This window comes from Salvelinus fontinalis, chromosome 42 (genome assembly GCF_029448725.1).
Source record: "Salvelinus fontinalis isolate EN_2023a chromosome 42, ASM2944872v1, whole genome shotgun sequence".
NCBI lineage: Eukaryota > Metazoa > Chordata > Actinopteri > Salmoniformes > Salmonidae > Salvelinus > Salvelinus fontinalis.
In genome coordinates this window covers 22,904,765-22,926,915 of record NC_074706.1, presented here as the reverse complement: position 1 = coordinate 22,926,915, position 22,151 = coordinate 22,904,765, and the positions used below count along the sequence as shown (strand labels likewise).

General features: G+C 44.4%; 1 protein-coding gene across 2 annotated transcripts in view; it reads right to left on the bottom strand.

Annotated features, from left to right (window-relative positions):
* LOC129841166 (zinc finger and SCAN domain-containing protein 5B-like) overlaps nt 1-18,828 on the bottom strand; it is a 28,844-nt gene extending 10,016 nt beyond the window's left edge. Inside the window, exons 1-5 of one of the 2 annotated variants that reach the window (XM_055909311.1) lie at nt 18,284-18,827; nt 17,712-17,842; nt 12,955-13,119; nt 12,054-12,165; nt 11,773-11,870 (exon numbers count right to left, since the gene is read on the bottom strand). In XM_055909311.1, the coding sequence (XP_055765286.1) occupies nt 11,773-11,870; nt 12,054-12,165; nt 12,955-13,119; nt 17,712-17,842; nt 18,284-18,566 (789 nt within the window). In that variant the 5' untranslated portion in view covers nt 18,567-18,827. Of the gene's footprint in view, nt 1-3,977; nt 11,871-12,053; nt 12,166-12,954; nt 13,120-17,711; nt 17,843-18,283 lie in introns of those variants that run through there. The other variant, XM_055909312.1, reaches the window with a different exon arrangement.
* Between the last annotated feature and the right edge of the window lie 3,323 nt (nt 18,829-22,151).

Below are 22,151 nucleotides of genomic sequence, written 5' to 3'. Positions count from 1 at the left end.
ATGAAAACCTGTTCCAGAGTGCTCAGGACCTCAGACTGAGGCGAAGGTTCACCTTCCAACAGGACAACGACCCTAAGCACACAGCAAAGACAACGCAGGAGTGGATTCGGGACAAGACTCTGAATGTCCTTAAGGGGCCCAGCCAGAGCCCGGACTTGAACCCGGTCAAACATCTCTAGAGAGTCCAGAAAATAACTGTGCAGCCAACTCTGCGTCCTGGCTCTGGACGCAGAGAGAGTGGTACTGTCCCAGCGCAACAGCTCTCCCACTATAATCAACTCACGCACAGGTAACTCGTGCTTACACCACAGCCCTACAGCGGTGGCTGTAGGGACAGGGAGAGATGTTCACTGGCAGTCATAGCCACGAACATATATGTTGGCGGTCCAGGATATTGGCCACTCATCTTCGTAACCAGGACAGAGAAAATGTTCAGCAGCACCCTGGATATCTGAGCAGCCCTTTTTAGGACAGAACTGTTCAACCTAACCCAGGGAAGGGGCTAGAAAATGTGCCTTAGAAATTGCCTGCCCTACTGAATCTGGTCAGCTTACTGTGGCTGGCAGATCATCCCCCAAACGGTAGAAACACAAGCAATGGGCCTCCAGAGTGGCGCAGTGGTCTAAGGCACTGCATCGCAGTGCTAGCTGTGCTACTAGAGATTCTGGGTTCGAGTCCAGACTCTGTCGCAGCCGGCCGCAACCGGGAGACCCATGGGGCGGCGCACAATTGGCCCATCATCATCCGGGTTAGGAGTGGGTTTGGCCAGCAGGGATGTCCTTGTCTCATCGTGCACTAGCAACTCCTGTGGCAGGCCGGGCGCAATGCACGCTGATACGGTTGCCAGGTGTATGGTGTTTCCTCCGACACATTTGTGCGCCTGGCTTCCGGGTTAACTGGGCATTGTGTCAAGAAGCAGTGCGGCTTGATTGGATTTTGTTTTGTAGTACGCACGGCTCTCGACCTTCGCCTCTCCCGAGTCTGTACGGACTGAAACTACCACTGAATAACACAAAATTGGGGAGAAAAAGGGGTTAAAAAATAAATAAATAAACAAGCAATATTAACAAAAAAGTTAAACCAGTTAAACTGGACAAAAAGCAGCTCGTAATAAATGCTTGGAACGTTAGAACAATAAATGGACAAAAACTCTTTCACACATCACGAGAGAAGAACTCCCTTGCTGTCCAGAGAACTGAGCAGATGTAAGATCGACATAGCAGCTCAGTGAAACAAGGTAAGCTGACGATGGCACCATCACTGAATATTTTTCTGGAAAGGGAAACCAAACGATGAGGACTAAATACAGGGGTTGGGACGTGCCATAAGAACCAACCTTCACAGGCACCTGCAAGGCTTACCTTACGGCATAAATGAGAGGCTAATGAAAATCAGGATTCCTCAACAAGACCAGGCATGCTACAATAATCAGTGCCAATGCACCTACATTACCAAGCCCTGACAATGTGAAAGAGCAGTTCTACTCATCCAACAACTCCCTGGAGTGAAAAACTAATCATTACTGGAGACTTCAATGCCAGGGTGGGCAAAGAGAGCACCAACTGGCAAGGAGTGATTAGCAAAGATGGAGTGGGAACCATGAATGGAAATGGGCTCCTACTCCTGAGCAAATTATCAGAGCATAGCCTCGCCATCATAAACACCATCGTTGGGCAAACAGACAAGTACAAAACTACATGAATGCACCCAAGATCCAAGCACTGGCACCTGATGGAATATATCATTGTGCGACAGACCAACATTAAGGATGTCAAGATTACCACAGCCATGCGTGGCGAAGAGTGCTGCACATAGAATGGTGAGAGTGATCCTTGGTATGCACATCGTGCCAAACCACCCCAAGGCAGTACATAAAAATCTACACCCTCCCCAGGGAAGCTGCAAGATGCACACCTCAAGGCTCAGTTGCAAGGCAGCTTGGATACTCAACTTGCAATCTGCATCAACCCCACGGATACCCCTTCGGGAAAATGGGAGGAGTTCAAAGAGACTGTACAGGAATCAGCAACAAAACTCCTTGGCACTAAAAAGAGAACCCACCAAGACTGGTTCGATGACAAAGATGACGAAATCACGATGCTCCTGAAGGAAAAGAACGCTGCATTGTCTTTACAAAACAACCCCCAATCTGCCTCCTAGAGAGACAAGTTCAAACACTTGCAGCAAAGACTGCAGAAACAGCTCCGATCGATGCAAGATCAATGGTGGAAGGGACTTAGCAGAATGCACACAAATGTATGCAGACACACACTGCACCAAACAGTTATTTGAATGCCTCAAAACCATCTAGGGACCGGTGAAGTCTTGCACATCACCTCAGATCAGCAGATGGCAAAACACTCCTCAGAGACTAAACAAGTATTGCAGAGAGGTGTGTGGAACACTTAAGCAATCTCCTGAACAGACCATCCACTGTCAACCCCACAACCATAAACCTGATGCCCCAAAAGGCCATCCAACATTACCTGGACGAACCACCTACATTTGAGGAAACTGAAAAAGCTATCCCCATGGTATCGAGTCATTCCGAGTCATCCTCAATAGGCAAACCTCTCAGAAGACAACTTCCCAAAAGCGCAACGTCGATTCAGGCCTGGTCGCAGTGGACATGATATTTCTCATGAGGCAAATAAAATAAAAATGTATTGAGAAAAACATGGACCTCTACTGCATGTTCATACATCTCACCCAAGGCTTTTGACACGGTGAACAGGGGGATTATGGAAGATCCTTCACAAATTTGTCTGCCCGCAAAAACTACAACATTATTCATGTACTCCATGACGAAATGCAAGGCCAGATCCACTGTGGTGGTGATATCTCTGAAGCTTTTCCCATCTCCAATGGCATCAAGCAAGGATTTATCTTGAACCTGATGCTGTTCAACTTCTTTCACTGCTGTCCTCAACCACGCCACGAAGGACCTTATAACAAAGGAATCTACATCAGATACAGGGATGATGGTTCAATCTACGACCTGTGCAGGCTAAGAGCAAAGACCAAACCACAAGAACATTTTGTCCGCAAGGCCCTGTATGCTGATGACTGTGCCCTACTTGCGTACACAGAGGCAGACCTCCAGTATTTATCAGACAACTTTGATAAAGCTTGGGAAAAAACTGTAATCATCAACCATCACCCCTGTCCAACCCAGTGGTCTCCAGCATCCACCTGAGTGGATCCGAGCTCCAGAATGTCGCCCACTTCACATATCTGGGGAGCACCATCTCCAAGGACGGCTCACTCAACCAATAAATAAGTAGCAGAATTCAGAAAGCAAGCCAGTCATTGGGAAGGCTGAGGAACAGGATACTAAACCATAACACCATCACTCTTTCCACAAAAGTGAAAATCTACAATGTGGTAGTCATCATGACTCTGTTGTATGGCTGTGAAACTTGGACCCTGTACAGTCGCCACTTCAAACAGCTGGAGACATTCCATACACAATCTCTGAGATCTATTATTGGTATCCGGTGGCAAAACAAGGTCTCCAACCTGGAGGTACTGCAGAAAGCTAACAGCACCAACATTGAGGCTACCTTAAACACAACCTCAAGTTCTGCAATATCCAGCCCGGCAAACTCACAGACATTGCCTCTACCCGATCCACCTGGCACTCAAACGCTCACCGCAGTAGACAACTTTGAGCGGGACAGAAACAACTATCTGCAGCCAGGGAAGAGCGTCATACTCGCACAACCTCGCTCACAACACCATCAGAAGCACATGTCTGTCCCTCATGCTTCAGTCTGCTCTTCAAAACTGACTCCTGAGCCACTCAAGAACCCACAATAAACCGAAATGACATCCACGAGTCGTCATCGTCGAAACCGACGGACTACTAGAGAGAGATAAGGGAAATTCAGTCCCTGCAATGATACAAAAATAGCCAAGGCAGCCGACACCTAGTTAACGTTGTATTTAACAAAATGGTCACACATACTCACATAACATGAAGTACAGTACTTTTATTGCACAAAAGGGATATGTTACAAGTAGAATAACTTTTGTCACTATGGTAACACTTGACCTTTTCTGTAAATCTGGTACCCTCGCTTTGATAAAATGAATTTTAGAATACTTAGGAAAAGGTTCAACATTGCAGTACACACATCTTTACTACTTCATGTCAAGTAAACATTAATTAAGGCACTATCATTATCTGACTATAAAACACCAGTATCAATCTAAAGGCCCAAAGTGTGTCACTCTTCATCAGTGAAGCATTGTTACAGAAACCATCACACCAACCATCACCATATAATCTACTCTGCCTCATCATCATAATAATACATTATATTTGGCAGATGCCTTTCAGGGAAATCTTACATTAAAAGTAGGCCTACATTAAATAAAGTGCTGTACAAAAGATCATAAAATCAAGTGCATCAATCCAATTAATATTTAAATAAAGGACCAGATGAAACAGGTCAGATAAAAAGAGGGAGGGATTGGGTAGAGGATACGAATACGGTTTAGGGTAAGGTTTTATGTTTAAGGGGTAGGATTGTGAATAGAATACGGACCCGGTTTTGGGTGCAGGTTAGGGGGACACATACAGTGCATTAGGAAAGTAAAAGTAACTTTTGACATTTTCCACATTTTGTTATGTTACAGCATTATTCTAAAATTGATTAAATAGTTTTTTCCCCTCATCAATCTACATACAATACCCCATAATGACAAAGGAAAAACAGGTTTGTGTAACGGCGGTCCTCCTCCTCTTCATCTTCGGAAGAGGAGGAGTATTGAGGGAACCAAGGCGCAGCGAAGTTTGAACACATATTTATTTAACAAAACAAGAAAACGATCGTGAACCTAAATAAACGATGTGCACACACAGGCTACAAACGTTTAACATAGACACGAACTTGTATAAACTAACAAAACGGTGTAGACAGACCTAAACGACGAACTTACATCAAAACAAGAAGAACGCACGAATAGGACAATTAGACTACACAAACCGAACAAACCGTAACAGTCCCGTATGGTGCAAACAATTACACAGACACGGAAGACAATCACCCACAACGAACACTGTGACAACGCCTACCTAAATATGACTCTTAATTAGAGGAACGCCAAACACCTGCCTCTAATTAAGAGCCATACCAGGCAACCCAATACCAACACAGAAACAGAAAACATAAATGCCCACCCAACCTCACGTCCTGACCAACTAACACACATAACAAACTAACAGAAATAGGTCAGGAACGTGACAGTTTGTAATTCTTTTGCAAATAAAAAATAAGTAACAGAAATATTCCCTTTACATAAGTATTCAGACCTTTTACTCAGTACTTTGTTGAAGCACCTTTGGCAGCGATTACAGCCTCGAGTCTTGGGTATGACGCTACAAGCTTGGCACACCTGTATTTGGGGAATTTCTCTCATTCTTCTCTGTAGATCCTCTCAAGTTCTGTCAGGTTGGATGGGGAGCGTCGCTGCAAAGCTATTTTCAGGTCTCTTTCAGGTCTCTTCAAAGATGTTCGATCAGGTTCAAGCCCGGGCTCTGGCTGAGCCCCTCAAGGACATTCAGAGACTTGTTCCGAAGCCACTCCCGTGTTGTCTTGGCTGTGTGCTTAGGGTCGTTGTCCTGTTGGAAGGTTTACCTTTGCCCCAGTCTGAGGTCCTGAGTGCTTTCGATCAGGTTTTCATCAAGGATCTCTCTGTACTTTGCTACGTTCATATTTCCCCACAGCATGATGCTGCCACCACCATGCTTCACCGTAGGGACGGTGCCAGGTTTCTTCCAGACGTGACGCTTGGCATTTAGGCCAAAGAGTTCAATCTTGGTTTCATCAGACCAGAGACTCTTGTTTCTCATGGTCTGAGAGTCCTTTTTGGTGCCTTTTGTCAAACTCCAAGCAGGCTGTCATGTGCCTTTTTACTGAAGAGTTGCTCTGGCCAGTCTACCATAAAGGCCTGATTGGTGGAGTGCTACAGAGATGGTATCCTTCTGTAAGGTTCTCCCATCTCCACAGAGGAACTCTGGAGCTCTGTTGCTAGGAGCTAAGCACAGGCAGCTGTAGGTGACCATCAGGTCACCTCCCTGACCAAGGCCCAGTCCCCTGATTGCTCAGTTTGCCCTGGGTTGCCAGCTCTAGGAAGGGTCTTGGTGGTTCCAAACTTCTTCTATTTAAGAATGATGGAGGCCACTGTGCTCTTGGAGAACTTCAATGCTGCAGAAATGTTTTGGTACCCTTCCCCAGATCTGTGCCTGGAAGCAATCTTGTCTCGGAGCTCTACCGACAATTCCTACGACCTCATGGCTTGGTTTTTGCTCTGACATGCACCGTTAACTGTGGCACCTTATATAGACAGGTGTGTGCCGTTCCAAATCATGTCCAATCAATTGAATTTACAACAGGTGGACTCCAATCAAGTTGTGGAAACATGTCAAGGATGATCAATGGAAACAGGATACACCTGAGCACAATTTCGAGTCTCCTAGCAATGGGTCTGAATACTTATGTAAATGTGTTATTTTTATAATGCGCAAAAAAATCAAATGGATGAAATAAATTAAAATCTCACCGATCTAAACACAATACCCCATAATGACAGTGACAAAAAAAGTGACATTTTTGCAAATGTATTAAAATTGAAGTACAGAAATTTCACCTACATAAGCATTCACACCCCTGAGTCAATGCTTTGTAGAAGCACCTTTGGCAACGATTACAGCTGTGAGTGTTTCTGGGTAAGTCTTTCAGAGCTTTCACACCTGGACTGTGTAACATTTGCCCATTATTCTGGTCAAAATTCTTCAAGCTGTGTCAGATTGGTTGTTGATCATTGCTAGACAATCCGTTTCAGGTCTTGCCGTAGACTTTCAAGTAGGAACATTCATTTTCCACTCAGGAACATTCATTGTCTTCTTGGTAAGTAACGCCAGTGTAGATTTAGCGTTGTTTTAGGTCATTGTCCTGCAGAAAGTTGTGTCTGGTGGAAAGCAGACTGAACCAGGTTTTCCTCTAGGACTTTGCCTGTGCTTAGCTCTATTCCAATTATTTTTTATCCTGAAACTCCCCAGTCCTTCACAATTACATGTATACCCATAACATGATGCAGCCACCACAATGCTTGAAAATATAGAGTGGTACTCAATAATGTACTGTATTGGATTTGCCTCAAACACAACAGTTTGTATTATGCAGTATTACGTTAATGCTTTGTTGCAAACAGGATGCATGTTATGGAATATTTGGATTCTGTACAGGCTTCCATCTTCTCACTCTGTCTATTAGGTTAGTATTGTGGAGTAACTACAATGTTGTTGATCCATCTGGTTTTTCTTATCACAGCCATTAAACTCTAACTGTTATAAAGTCACCATTGGCTTCATGGTGAAATTCCCGAGAGGTATCCTTCCTCTACGGCAACTGAGTTAGGAACGACGCATGTATCTTTGTAGGGACTGGGTGTATTGATACACCATCCAAAGTGTAATTAATAACTTCCTCATGCTCAAAGGGATATTCAACGTCTGCTTTTTTTTAAATTTTTTTATCCATCTGTCAATAGCTGCCCTTCTTTGCGAGGCATTGGAAAACCTCCCCGCTCTTTGTGGTTGAATCTGTGTTTGAAATTCACTGCACGGCTGAAGGACCTTACAGATAATTGTATGTGTGGAGTACAGAGATGAGCAGGCCATTCAAAAATCAAGGTCTTATGTGACTTGTTAAGCGACTGTTTACTCTTGAACTTACAGTTGAAGTCAGAAGTTTACATACACCTAGGCCAAATACATTTAAGATCAGTTTTTCACAATTCCTGACATTTAATCCTAGTAGGAATTCTTAGGTCTTAGGTCAGTTAGGGTCACCACTTTATTTTAAGAATGTGAAATGTCAGAATAATAGTAGAGAGAATGATTTATTTCAGCTTTTATTTCTTTCATCACATTCCCAGTGGGTCAGAAGTTTACATACACTCAATTAGTATTTGGTAGCATTGTCTTTAAATTGTTTAACTTGGGTAAAACTTTTCAGGTAGCCTTACACAATAAGTTGGGTGAATTTTGGCCCATGCCTCCTGACAGATGGTGTAACTGAGTCAGGTTTGTAGTAGGACTCCTTGCTCGCACACGATTTTTCAGTTCTGCCGACAAATTTTCTATAGAATTGAGGTCAGGGCTTTGTGATGGCCACTCCAATACCTTGACTTTGTTGTCCTTAAGCCATTTTGCCACAACTTTGGAAGTATGCTTGGGGTCATTTTCCATTTGAAAGACCCATTTGCGAACAAGCTTTAACTTCCTGACTGATGTCTTGAGCTGTTGCTTCAATATATCCATATAATTTTCCTTCCTCATGATACCATTTATTTTGTGAAGTGCACCAGTCCCTCCTGCAGCAAAGCACCCCCACAACATGATGCTGCTGTGCTTCACAGTTGGGATGGTGTTCTTCAGCTTGCAAGCCTCTCCCTTTTTCCTCCAAACATAACAATGGTCATTATGGCCAAAAAGTTATATTTTTGTTTCATCAGGCCTGAGGATGTACGATCTTTGTCCCCATGTGCAGTTGCAAATGTAGTCTGGCTTTTTAATGGCGGTTTTGGAGCAGTGGTTTCTTCCTTGCTGAGCGGCCTTTCAGGTTATGTCGATATAGGACTCGTTTTACTGTGGATATAGATACTTTTGTACCTGTTTCCTCCAGCATCTTCACAAGGTCCTTTGCTGTTGTTCTGGGATTGATTTGCACTTTTCGCACCAAAGTATGTTAATCTCTAGGAGACACAACATGTCTCCTTCCTGAGCGGTATGACAGCTGCGTGGTCCCATGGTGTTTATACTTGCGTACTATTGTTTGTACAGATGAACGTGGTACCTTCAGGCAGGTCTTGGCTGATATTTTTTGATTTTCTCATGATGTCAAGCAAAGAGGCACTGAGTTTGAAGGTAGGCCTTGAAATACAAATTATGTCAATTAGCCTATCAGAAGCATCTAAAGCCATGACATCCTTTTCTGGAATTTTCCAAGCTGTTTAAAGGCATAGTCAACTTAGTGTATGTAAACTTCTGACCCACTGGAATTGTGATACAGTGAATTATAAGTGAAATAGTCTGTAAACAATTGTTGGAAAAATGACTTGTGTCATGTACAAGGTAGATGTCCTAACTGACTTGCCAAACTATAGTTTGTTAACAAGAAATTTGTGGAGTGGTTGAAAAACGAGTTAATGACTCCAACCTAAGTGTATGTAAACTTCCGACTTCAACTGTATTTAGGCTTGACATAACAAAGGGGTTGAATACTTAATTCCACTTTGACATTATGGGGTATTGTGTCTGTAGGTGAATGTAATTGTGTAACACAACAAAAATGTGGAAAAAGTCAACGGGTGTTAACTGGATACTTTCTGAAGGCACTGTAGGTATACTGAGAAGACACGGGGGTGGGGAGGTTAAGTAGGACAGAGTCAATGATAGACCACAGGCAATAGGTTATAGGCATCCTTGACGAGATTTGTTTTTAGGAGGTTTTTGAATGAGAATACTGTGTCTGCATATTGTATGTGTGTGTGGTGGGGGGGGGGGGTGCATTCCAGAGCCTGAGCCAGAGCAGTTGAGGGTTCAGGCAACCATGGTGGAGAGGCGGCAGGTAGCCTAGCGGTTAAGAGTATTGGGCCAGTTACTGAAAATGTCATCGGTTCGAATCCTTGAGCAGACCAGTTAAAAATCTGTCGATGTGCTCATGAGCGAGGTACTTATTGCTCCAGTATCGCTGTCAATAATGGCTGATCCCTGGCCGTGACCTCACTCTCCCAGGGTGCCTCAGATATTTTAAAAAACATATTTCCATTTCACATCTAACACTCACACTGGTTAACTACTAATACATGCAGTGAAACAGGACAAATATAAGCACCCCCTATTTGACCTGTGAATGGGGGGTGACATGGAAACCAGCAGAGGAGGAGCAGAAGGGGCACGTGCTGGGTGAAGGTCAGAGAGGTAGGTGGGTGCCAGGTTGTGGGGGGCTTTGTAGGTGTCTGTCTTAAAGTTAATACGGGATTGCACAGGGAGCCAGTGTGGATTGATGAGGATTGGTGTGATGTGATCGGTTGATCTGGTGCAGGTGAGGATTCTGGCAGCAGAGTTCTGGACCAGTTGAAGTCGGTTGGTGAGTTTGGGAGGCAGTGTTGCAATAGTCCAAACGGGAAGTGACGAGGGCATGGATGAGGGTTTCGGTCCAGAGTGACCCCGAGGCTTTTGACTTGTGCTGACAGAGTTACCGGGAAACTATCTATGGGGATGCTGAGGTTGTACTGGGCATTGTAAGTAGGTGGTGGTGGATGTCATGGATTTTCAGGAACTTGTTGCACTGTTCAGGGAAGGAGTCTGTAGGGAAGCTGTCAGGAGGCTGAAGTAGGCGGTTTGCTGTGGAGAAGGGGACTTTTTGGTTGTTTTTACCAGAGGTCGGAGTAGTAAGATGTTCTTGCAGCTGAGAGGGCGTTCTTATGTTTTAACAGGTGATCTGTTTATGCTTGAGAATGACGTACTAGACCAGTCCTCTTGCAGCCGTCCACTGGCTTTTAACTGGCGTAGCTCGGGGGTGTACCAGGGAGCAGTGGGTGAAGGAGACTGAGCAGGTTTTGAGGGGAACGAGGGAATCCAGGGGAAAGGAAAGGCAGTCATTGCAGTTAGTGATGAAGGGACTGGGAATAAGGACTGGGGTATGTATTAATAAGGCTCATGAGATCAGTGGGGTTTTATGTCATCATACTAATTTTTTCCTCATTTCACCTCTTCCAGTTCCCTATACATCCAAAACCAACATAATTAACTACAAACTAACTAGTACTACATTACATTTTACTATACTCTATTCATTGGCCATGAGCATTTTCTGCTGGTGTATCCTGAGGTAGCTCCTCTCTGAGAACCTCTTCCTGCAGTGCGTACAGGCAAACATTCTCTCTCCTGTATGGACCTTAAGATGATCTTCAGGTGGGAGAACCTCTTCTCACACTGGGGCAGCTGAAGGATTTCTCCCCTGTGTGGACCCTCTGGTGCCTCTTCAAGTGGTGCTGGTGGGAGAACCTCTTCTCACACTGGGTGCAGCTGTAGGTTTTCTCCCCTGTGTGGACCCTCTGGTGCCTCTTCAGGTTGAACGAGCGGGAGAAACTGGCATGGCACAGGTGGCAGCCAAATAATTTCTCCCCCATGTGTATCCTTTGGTGGAGCTCCACCTGTTTAGGGAAACTGAAGACTTTCCCACAGAACGAATACGGGAAGCGCTTCTCTTTACCACCAGATCTACTGACAGCGTTACTATTACTGTCATTTGTCAATGGGCTTGTGTATCCATTTAGTGTTGAGGCACTGGCATTGTCTAAGGTCTGGTTTAACATTAGGGGAGTGTGAGGAGGATGAAGGCCAGGTAGTGTCTGTGATGTCACAGGGTCCATGTTCCAGTTGATAGATCCTATAGAAGGCAGGCTGAAGGCAGCATCTGTTAGAGGGTTAAGCTGAGGCGCCATCAGTCTCTCTGAATCACAACTATAAGAGCAGGACGGAGCATCGCTAGCCGAGTCTGTGTCTGTCCTCTCCTGCCGCATACGGACACCTCCCCGTCGCCGCGGACCAAATCTACGCCTCGCCCTGGTCTCAGCAAGTCTGTTGTCATGGAGACTAAGTTCAGACGTGGTTTTGTATTCCACTGTCTGTTTCTGGTTGTGGTTAACAGTGTTGTTCCCCAGCCCAGAGTTGAGGACGCTGTCCCATCCACTGACCTCCACTATGTTGTCCCGCGGGCCCTTGGCTGCACCTGTCTGGGTCTGGGAATCCAAGATGGCCGCCCAGTCTCCTCTGTCATCCTCCAGCCAACCACCTGCAGAAAGAGGTTATAAAATAAACATGGCAGAGAAACCTTTACATATGTGTTTTTTTTGTCATTTACCTGTTCAAGTTCATACATTGTGTTTTTTATGTAAATATAAATTGTGTTGATTTCATGTTATGTAAGTCCACCACTATTCCCATTGAAGTATATGTATATGTATTTCTCCCTTACCTTGCTCCCCCATCTTTAGTCCACTCAGCAGATCAATGCTCTCTGGTTCATCTTCTATTGTCTCCTCTTTGACCAGCAGCAGATCAGGCTTCCCATCCTCCATGTCTACTGACTGTAAGAGATACAAAGTGAGAGGATGTTGGATCAAGAATTAGGGATTGCTATGAGTACTATGCAAACGTGTTAATTGATTTGATTACCTGACACTCTTTAATGGTTTGATAATTCAAAGACATGGTCCCACACTTAAGACAAAATTAATCAAGACCTGGGCCCGCATCCACTGTTGGGTTTTGAGAATGTGAAATATACTTATTCATGTCACTGATGGAGTGCTGAGGTTTAGAGTGTCGACACCAGAATTTAATGGTTATAGGAGGAAGGTATATAGTGTGTGCAATTAAGCTTGGAATGTGTTGAGTGCAGGGAAGCGATTACATGTGGCAGGCATTGATAAGGGGAGAGAGCCATGGATTAGGTCAGGTCAGCTTAAGGGAGAAATAGAAGTTTATGGCCCATATCACTAGTGTCCTGCTTAGCAATAAAGAACAATGTTTGTACAGATGGGTAGGAGGAGACTCAGCCTAGGAGAAAGGGTTAAATATCAGTGCTTGTGTGAAATGTCTTTTGTCTGAATCCAGCTGTTTCGACCCTTTGTAAAGAATTAAACTTGGTTAAGCTTCTCTAGTGTCCGTCGAGTTATTTACTCTGATAATAAGAACCTAACACCACAAAGCATCTAAGAGTAAGAGTGCTGATCTAGGATAAGGTCCCCACTTGTCTATATAGTCTTATTCATTAAGATCTAAAAGGCAAAACGGATCCTAGATCAGCACTCTGATCTTTGTGGATACGGGCCCTGACCTAATACCATTCAGACAGTAGTTCACAGTGGGCTCACCTCAGTGAGACTGTGTGTGGTCCTGTGATGCTCAGCTGGTTCCTCTCTGGGTTCAGGAGGAGGTGTAGTCTGGTTGTCCTCCATGACCATGTTCCCCTCAGGGTTCCCCAGACCCTCCTCACACCCCTCCTCCTTCACCAGCAGCCCCTCTGGACCCTCCTCCTCCTGGAAGAGACAGGTGATACAGATTACACAGACATACACTCCCTCAGGTACGTACACACAGATAATAAACACACTTTCAACATGGAGTGTTTACCCATCCCCACTGTTTGAGTCCTATACTGTAGTTACAGAATGACTTCATTGTTTAACCCATCATGGTGGACATAAGATGTTGTGGTGTACATTTTGACTTGTACAGTAGGTGTTTGTTAGTGTGTGGGTATATTTTTTATATTTAAGTGTATATTGGTTATATAGCGCTGTCATGTTTATGCAGAATAGAGTGAGATCAGATGTGATGCATACTAGTCTCAATGAAAGTCTGAATAAAACGTCCCATTTTGTGTTCATTAAACAAACAAGTTTTAAATACTCCATAAAAAAACCACACATACCTGTCTCAACAAAAGATGTGCCTGAACTTGATAAACTGTAAGGGCTGAGGTATATGGAGGGGGTGGTATATGGCCAATATACCACGGCTAAGGGCTGTTCTTAAGCACGATGCAACGCGGAATGCTAGGACACAGCCCTTAGCCGTGGTATATTGGCCATATATCACAAACCCCCAAGGTGCCTTATTGCTATTATAAACTGGTTACCAACATAATTAGAGCAGTAAAAATAAATGTTTTGTCATACCCATGGTATGTATGCAGTCTGATATACCATGGCTTTCAGTCAATCAGCATTCAGGGCTCGAACCACCCAGTTTATAACAGACTATAGGCCTAGGCTATACAAAGTGCATGGTCGGAGAAGCACAGGGAAAAGTTAAACGTCTAACTTCGTTCCCGAGTTTTTGCGCTGCTGGGATGGTGTAAATAAAAACTAGGCTACACTGCATTACACACTGCAAGGGATATTCCAATCATGAGCCCTGGCCTTCCCTGCTCTTGCTGATGTAAACATTTTTTTGCTGTCTAACTAATGGCTGTGCTGTGTATGGTGGCACTTCAGGAGGCAAGTCAAAGGCTTCTTCCAAAAATCATTTTGGGACTGGTAAAGGGTGGACCTAGTGCAATAGTAGGATTTAACTGTACTGATGGCGACACTGTTGTCTGTGGTGATAGTTAACAGTGGAGAGGACCGCACTGATAAATGCATAGATCTGAATAACTTGACACAACAGATGAGAAATAAATATAATGCTGTTGAATCACCAAATTCGAAACAAATTGTATGGGATGGCAGGGATGTTGGCGAGGATCAGAAAGTTAATCACAATAAAAAATGTAAATACATTTTTGGGTTACCATGCTATTTCAATGGCAATACATTCTGTTATGCAGCATAATGAAACATTTAATTTACAATTTTGGGAGGAAGTTGCCAAAACTTTGCAATGGCGGATTGGAAAACCGTTTGTCACTAAAAGTAGTGTCAAATCTTAAGAATATGTGGGACAAGAATAGAGGGAATGTCAACTGCTCAGAGAAGACCCTCAGTCTGCCAACTTAATATGCAAAATGTACATACGTTTTAGGATAAAGAGGTCTCCAAGAGTGTCAGTGGTGCAGCCCAATCAAATCTCAGACACCCAAGATATTGGGAATGAATACTACCACTTAGAGACAAAGTTCTAGTAGAGGTTTATCAGATGAGGAAATCGTGGGCACCAATATCGATAATTTTATATAATATCGATACCATTTGATATTGATTTGAGTGAGGCATATCGTGATATTGGTTTATTCTTCCTTTTAACCTACACTGTTCTCTAAAAAGGCATACATGACTGTTCCTGCATGAACAAAACCCTCTCACTGCTTAGCATAAAAAACGACTACTGTAACAGGCTGCCTAGCATACTTAATTGCCTGCTGATGGACCATCAATTGTGGATGTCAGTGTGTGAACAGGCAGTGGCTTGGGTAGTTGTTGTCCTTTTTGGCATTCCTGTGACATCGGGTGCAGTAGGTGTCATGGAGGGCAGGTAGTTCGCCCCCGGTGATGCGTTGTGCAGACCGCACCACCCTCTGGAGAGCCTTGCGGTTGAGGGCGGTGCAGTTGCCGTACCAGGCTGTGATACAGCCCGACAGGATGCTCTCGATTGTGCATCTGTGAATGGTTGTGAGGGTTTTAGGTGACAAGTCAAATTTCTTCAGCCTCCTGAGGTTGAAGAGGTGCTGTTGCGCCTTCTTCACCACACTGTCTGTGTAAGTGGACCATTTCAGTTTGTCTGTGATGTGTACGCCGAGGAACTTAAAATGTTCCAGCTTTCCACTGCTGTCCCTTCGATGTGGATAGGGGGTGCTCCCTCTGCTGTTTCTTGAAGTCCACGATCATCTCCTGTGTTTTGTTGACGTTGAGTAAGAGGTTGTTTTCCTGACACCACACTCCGAGTGCCCTCACCTCCTCCCTGTAGGCTGTTTCTTCTTTGTTGGTAATCAAGCCCACTACTATTGTGTTCTCTGCAAACTTGGTGATTGAGTTGGAAGCGTGCATGGCCACACAGTCGTGGGTGAACAGGGAGTACAGGAGGGGGCTGAGCACGCACCCTTGTGGGGCCCCAATGTTGATTGTCAGCGAAGTGGAGATGTTGTTTCCTACCTTCACCACCTCGGGGTTGCCCGTCAGAAAGTCCAGGACACAATTGCACAGGGCGGGTTGAGACCCAGGGCCTCCAGCATGATGATGAGCTTGGAGGGTACTATGGTGTTGAATACTAAGATGTAGTCAATGAACAGCATTCTTACATAGATATTCCTTTTGTCCAGATGGGATAGGGCAATGTGCAGTGTGATGGCAATTGCGTCGTCTGTGGACCTGTTGGGGCGGTATGCAAACTGAGGTGGGTCTAGGGTGGCCGGTAAGGTGGAGGTGATATGATCCTTGACTAGTCTCTCAAAGCACTTCATGATGACAGAAGTGAGTGCTACGAGGCGGTAGTCATTTAGTTCAGTTATCTTTTCTTTCTTGGGTACTGGAACAATGTTAGCCATCTTGAAGCATGTGAGGACAACAGACTGGGATAGTGAGCGATTGAATATGTCCGTAAACACACCAGCCAGCTGGTCTGTGCATGCTTTGAAGACGCGGCTAGGTATGCCATCTGGGCCAGCAGTCTTGAGGGTTAACACATTTAAATGTTTTACTCGTGTTGGGGGGTGGGGCAGTCCTTGTTAGCGGGCCTTGACGGTGATACTGTATTATCCTCAAAGCGGATAATACACATCACAGACACCGACGTCACACTTCCAGTTTGTCTGGAAGCGTGACGTCGGTGTCCGTGACGTGGTTGGATTTATTTTCGTAGTCCGTTATTTTCTGTAGACCCTGCCACATGCGTCTCGTGTCTGAGCCGTAGAATTGCGAGTCCACCTTGTCCTTGTGTTGGCATTTCGCATGTTTGATTGCCTTGCGGAGGGAATAGCTACACTGTTTATATTGACATATTCCCAGACCTCTTTCCATGGTTAAATGCGGTGAATCGCGCTTTCAGTTTGTGCAATCCCACCATCAATCCACGGTTTCTGTTTAGGGTAGGTTTTAATAGTCACAGTGGGTACCACATCTCCAATGCACTTCTTTATAAACGCACTCACTGAGTCAGCGTATAGGTCGATGTTGTTCTCGGAGGCTGACCGGAACATATGCCAGAAGCGTTGCTTCCGATTGGTCGGACCAGCGTTGAATGGTTCTCGTCACTGGTACATCCTGTTTGAGTTTCTGCCTATAAGACGGAAGGAAGCAAGATGGCGCCGTGGTCAGATTTGCCAAAGGGACGGCGGGGGAGGGCTTTGTATGCATCACGGAAGCTAGAAAAGCACTGGTCGAGTGTATTGAGCATGCGTGTAGCACAATCAACATGCTGGAAGAATTTAGGTAGACTTGTTCTCAAATTTGCTTTGATAAAATCCCCAGCTACAATAAATGCTGCCTCAGGATGTATGGTTTCCAGTTTGCATATAGTCCAGTGAAGTTCCTTGATGGCTGTCTTGGCGTCTGCTTGAGGGTGAATGTACACAGCTGTGACTATAACTGACGAGAATTCTCTTGGTAGGTAAAATGGCCGGCACTTGATTGTAAGGAATTCTAGATCGGGTGAGCAGAAGGACTTGGGGCATTGGGAGGTGGTTTCTACAGACCATACTGAGTAATCCCAACCTGACTTTTACCTCTGCACATAGAATAGTTTATTTCTCTATAAGCCAATATGTAATTTATAGGCCTACAGTGTATTGCATTGGGACCAATAGAGTAGGTGGAGTAGGAAGTGTTCCTGTATATAGACCTCAGTCCCCCATGAAATAACACCATACATAGATTCTGTTTTAAATCCACATTTAATATCACTTAAATATGCACAAATATGGATCATTGTTAATGTTAAGACAATTATTTTTCATATCATGAATAAATACAGGTTGACACTTTACGTGGGGTACTTTTATTTAGAAAAATGTTGAAGTACTTTTTAGTGTTGCTGATGAGACGCTAATAGACGAGAGGAGGTTTAACAAGCTCCCCTATGGCAGATAAATTAGGATTTACATGTATGCAAATTAATAGCCATGCGGAGCCTTTCTGAAATAAAACAGGCCAAATTTGATGTACTGTAACTTTTAATGTTACACTATGACACTAACCTCTATCACAATAACATGCTGGGTTGAGGTTCCACTCCCCTCATCAACAGCTATTGGTTGGTCATCTCTCCATGTATTGTGTCCTGCTGGCTTCACAAAGCTCCTGTGGCCTCCAGTGAGATGTCCTTCACCTGAGAAAATTATTGGGGAAAAGGGGTGGTTAAATTATGTACTGTCAATGCTCAATTGTATATTGTACATTATTGACACTGTCTACAATTGGCAAGGATGTAAAGTAACACGTCTCATAACTTCTTGATATACTATTTATTGATTGATTATGTTCCATGCATCACATTCTTTTTTAGTATGATAATAGGACATTCAGTAAATCAATAATCTACTTAGAATATGATCTTGTCTTTGTGCAAGAATAATTTGTTCTTAATTGGTCTGCCTTGTAAAACAAAGCTCAAATAAAAAAGTTGTGAAAGATAGGTAAGTAATAAGGGGAAGTTTTGCATACTATCCAAAAACTGTCCAAGACCAAATTCTGGACAACACATCTTAACACACGCGCAGAGGAGAACGGGGCGACAGGCCCCGAAGCATCTGCCTTCTTCAAAATGTACCTCTTGCCATTCCTCTGTATCGATCGAGGATCTTGACACTACTGGGACGACTGGCGAGGGCGCGCTCTCGGATTGTCCTCTCTGCGCGCTCCCGTGCCACCTTCAGGTCCATTAGCTGTAGTTTCCTCCTTAATGCCCTGTTTTCTTTCTGGCTTTGAGTTATTTCCAAACGAAACACTGCATAGTCGTTGTCTACGAGTTTACAGATATCTGCCACGGCTGAATTCGCTAGCACCTCCATGATGGAGGCTATTTGAGTGTGAAAAACCATACAGTTAGCCATTGTTACTTTTAGCTAACGTTAGCTAGCTAGCGTTACCTATATAACGTTAACGTCTATCAACCAAGTCCTGTATCCAACGCGAATTAAATACAACATCGGGTAAATATGTGATGCTGTGCAGTTAAATTAGTCATATTTTGAGTTCCCTCGTGTTAATAAACGTCTAAATAACAATAAAAACGCTGACGTGGAAGTGCTTCTTGGTCATTGTTTACTTCCGTTTACGCTCTTCATTTGCGTTTCCAGCAGACTAGATGCTGTATTGCTGCCTTTCTCAGGTCAGAGTGCGAATTACACATTTCAATACACTACATGACCAAAAGTATTGACACCTGCTCGTGGAACATCTCATTCCAAAACCTTGGGCATTAATATGGAGTTGGTCCCCAGTTGCATCTATAACAGCTTCCACTTTTCTGTGAAGGCTTTCCAATAGATGTTGGAACATTGCTGCAGGGAATTGCTTCCATTCAGCCACAAGTGCATCAGTGAAGTCAGGCACTGATGTTGGGCAATTAGGCCTCCAATTCATCCCTAAGGTGTTCGATGGAGTTGAGGTCAGGGCTCTGCAGGCCAGTCAAGTTCTTCCACACCGATCTCGACAAACCATTTCTGTATCGACCTCGCTTTGTGCATTGGGGCATTATCATGCTGAAACAGGAAAGGGCCTTCCCCAAACTGTTGCCACAAAGTTGGAAGCACAGAATCGTCTAGTGTCATTGTATGCTATAGCGTTAAGATTTCCCTTCACTGGAACTAAGGGGCCTAGCCCAAACCATTAAAACCATCCCCAGACCATTATTCCCTCCTCCACCAAATTTTACAGTTAGCACTATGCATTCGGGCAGGTAGCATTCTCCTGGCATCCGCCAAACCCAGATTCGTCCATCGGACTGTCAGATGGTGAATTGTGATTCATCACTCCAGAGAACGCATTTCCAATTCTCCAGAGTCCAATGGCACCCATTTCATGAAGCTCTCGATTAACAGTTCTTGTGCTGACGTTTCTTCCAGAGGAGGTTTGGAACTCGGTAGTGAGTTTTGCAACCGAGGACAGACGATTTTTACCTGCTTTGCACTTCAGCACTCGGCCCTCCCATTATGTGATCTTGTGTGGCATATCACTTCGCGGCAGAGCCATTGTTGCTCCTAGAAGTTTCCACTTGACAATAACAGCAACTACAGTTTCCTGGGGCAGATGTAGCAGAGCAGAAATTTGACAAACTGACTTGTTGGAAAGGTGGCATCCTATGACTGTGTCACGTTGAAGGTCACTGAGCTCTTCAGTAAGGCCATTCTACTGCCAATGTTTGTCTATGGATATTGCATGGCTGTGTGCTCGATTTTATACACCTGTCAGCAACGGGTGTGACTGAAATAGACAAATCCATTAATTTGAAGGGGTGTCAACATACTTTTGTATATATAGTGTATGTCAAAGATTTTAAGTGGGGACTCTTGCTTCGCAAGTCTCACTAATAAACCATCCTTAATACTGTAGAAGCAGTGTTGTGCTAATATAACAATTTGCAAATATTATACTTGTCTTTCATCTTTTGGCATTGACAGCCGATACAGATACTGTACCTATCAACATTTTGTCTGGTGGTGCTGGGCCTACCTTGCCAAGCACGTCAGTTGTCTTATCTTCCTTGATGGTGTCCAAGTATCATGCAGGCATAGCCTAACAAATTATATGTAGCTAGCTATAAAGAAAACATAGCTACTTACCAACAACACAGCAGTCTCAGGTTTGACGGTTGACAGTCCAAGCAGAAGCTAGTTGGATGTAAATCCAGATGGCGCCGACAGACATGGCAGCTCTGCTTTTAGCTCCTAAGCAACTTTGCAGCATTTTTTGTTGTTGTTGTTATTTCTTACATTATTAGCCCAGAACGTTTTTTGTGTTATTACATACAGCCGGAAATAACTTTTGGATATCAGAGCGGCCGTAAATCACCAGCATTACGACCAGGAATACAACTTTCCTGAATTGGATCCTTTGTTCGTACCCCCAGGGCAATTGAACTTATCCCAGAGGCTGCTCCAAGACGCACCGGCGGAGAAGAGGTATTCGGAGTGGACTTCTAGTGCACACCATCCACCACTTCCGAGTATATTACTCGCTAATGTTCAGTCTCTGGACAATAAAGTAGATGAGCTCAGGGCGAGGATCTCCTTCCAGAGAGACATCAGGGACTGTAGCATACTCTGTTTCACAGAATCATGGCTCTCTTGGGATATACTGTCCCCGACCATACAGCCAGCTTGGTTCTCAGTTCATCGCGCAGACAGGAATAAAGAACTCTCCGGGAAGAAGAAAGGCAGTGGTGTATGTTTCATGATTAACTACTCATGGTTTGATTGTGATAACATGTAGTAACTCAAGTCCTTTTGTTCACCTGACCTAGAATACCCCACAAAGTATTACCTCCCAAGATAATTATCTTCGGTTATAGTCACAGCTGTGCATATTCCCCCCTCAAGCCTATACCACGACAGCCCTCAAGGAACTACACTGGACTTTATGCAAACTGGAAATAACATATCCTGAGGCCGCATTTATTGTAGCAAAGCACATTTGAAGAAAACGCTAGTACTCACTTAGGAAAAACACTAGACCACTGCTACTCGCCTTTTCGAGATGCCTACAAAGTCCTCCCCTGCCCTCCTTCGGCAAATCAGATCACGATTCCGTTTTGCTTCTCCCTTCCTATTGGCAGAAACTCAAACAGGAATGACCTGTGCTAAGTTCTATTCAATGCTGGTCTGACCAATTGGAATCCATGATTCAAGATTGTTTTGATCACGCGGACTGGGATATGTTCTGGCTAGCCTCTGAGAATACCAATGACATATACACAGACACAGTGACTGAGTTCATCAGGAATCAATAGGGGATGTTGTTCCCAGGGTGACTATTAAAACCTACCTAAACCGGAAACCGTGGATAGAATGCAGCATTCGCGTCAAACTGAAAGCGCGAGCCACCGCATTTAACCATGACAAGGTGCCTGGGAATATAATTGAATACAAACAGTGTAGTTATTCCCTCCATAAGGCAATCAAACGGGCAAAACGTCAGTACAGAGACAAAGTGGAGTCGCAATTCAACGGCTCAGACATGAGATGTATGTGGCAGGGTCTACAGACGATCACGGATTACAAAGGGAAAACTAGCCACGTCACGGACACCATTTTACTCCCGGTTACGCTAAACACCTTCGACCGGTTTGAGGTTAACACGGTGCCACCGACATGGCCCGCTTCCAAGGACTGTGGGCTCTTGTTTTCAGTGGCCGACGTGAGTAAGACATTTAAGCGTGTTAAGCCTTGCAAGGCTGCCAGCCCAGACAGCATCCCTAGCCGCGTCCTCAGAGCATGCGCAGACCAGCTGGCTTGAGTGTTTACGGACATATTCAATCTCTCCCTATCCCAGTCTGCTATCCCCACTTGCTTCAAGATGTCCACCATTGTTTCTGTACCCAAGAAAGTAAAAGTAACTGAACTAAATGACTATCGCCCCATAGCACTCACTTCTGTCATCATAAAGTGCTTTGAGAGGCTAGTTAAGGATCATATCAC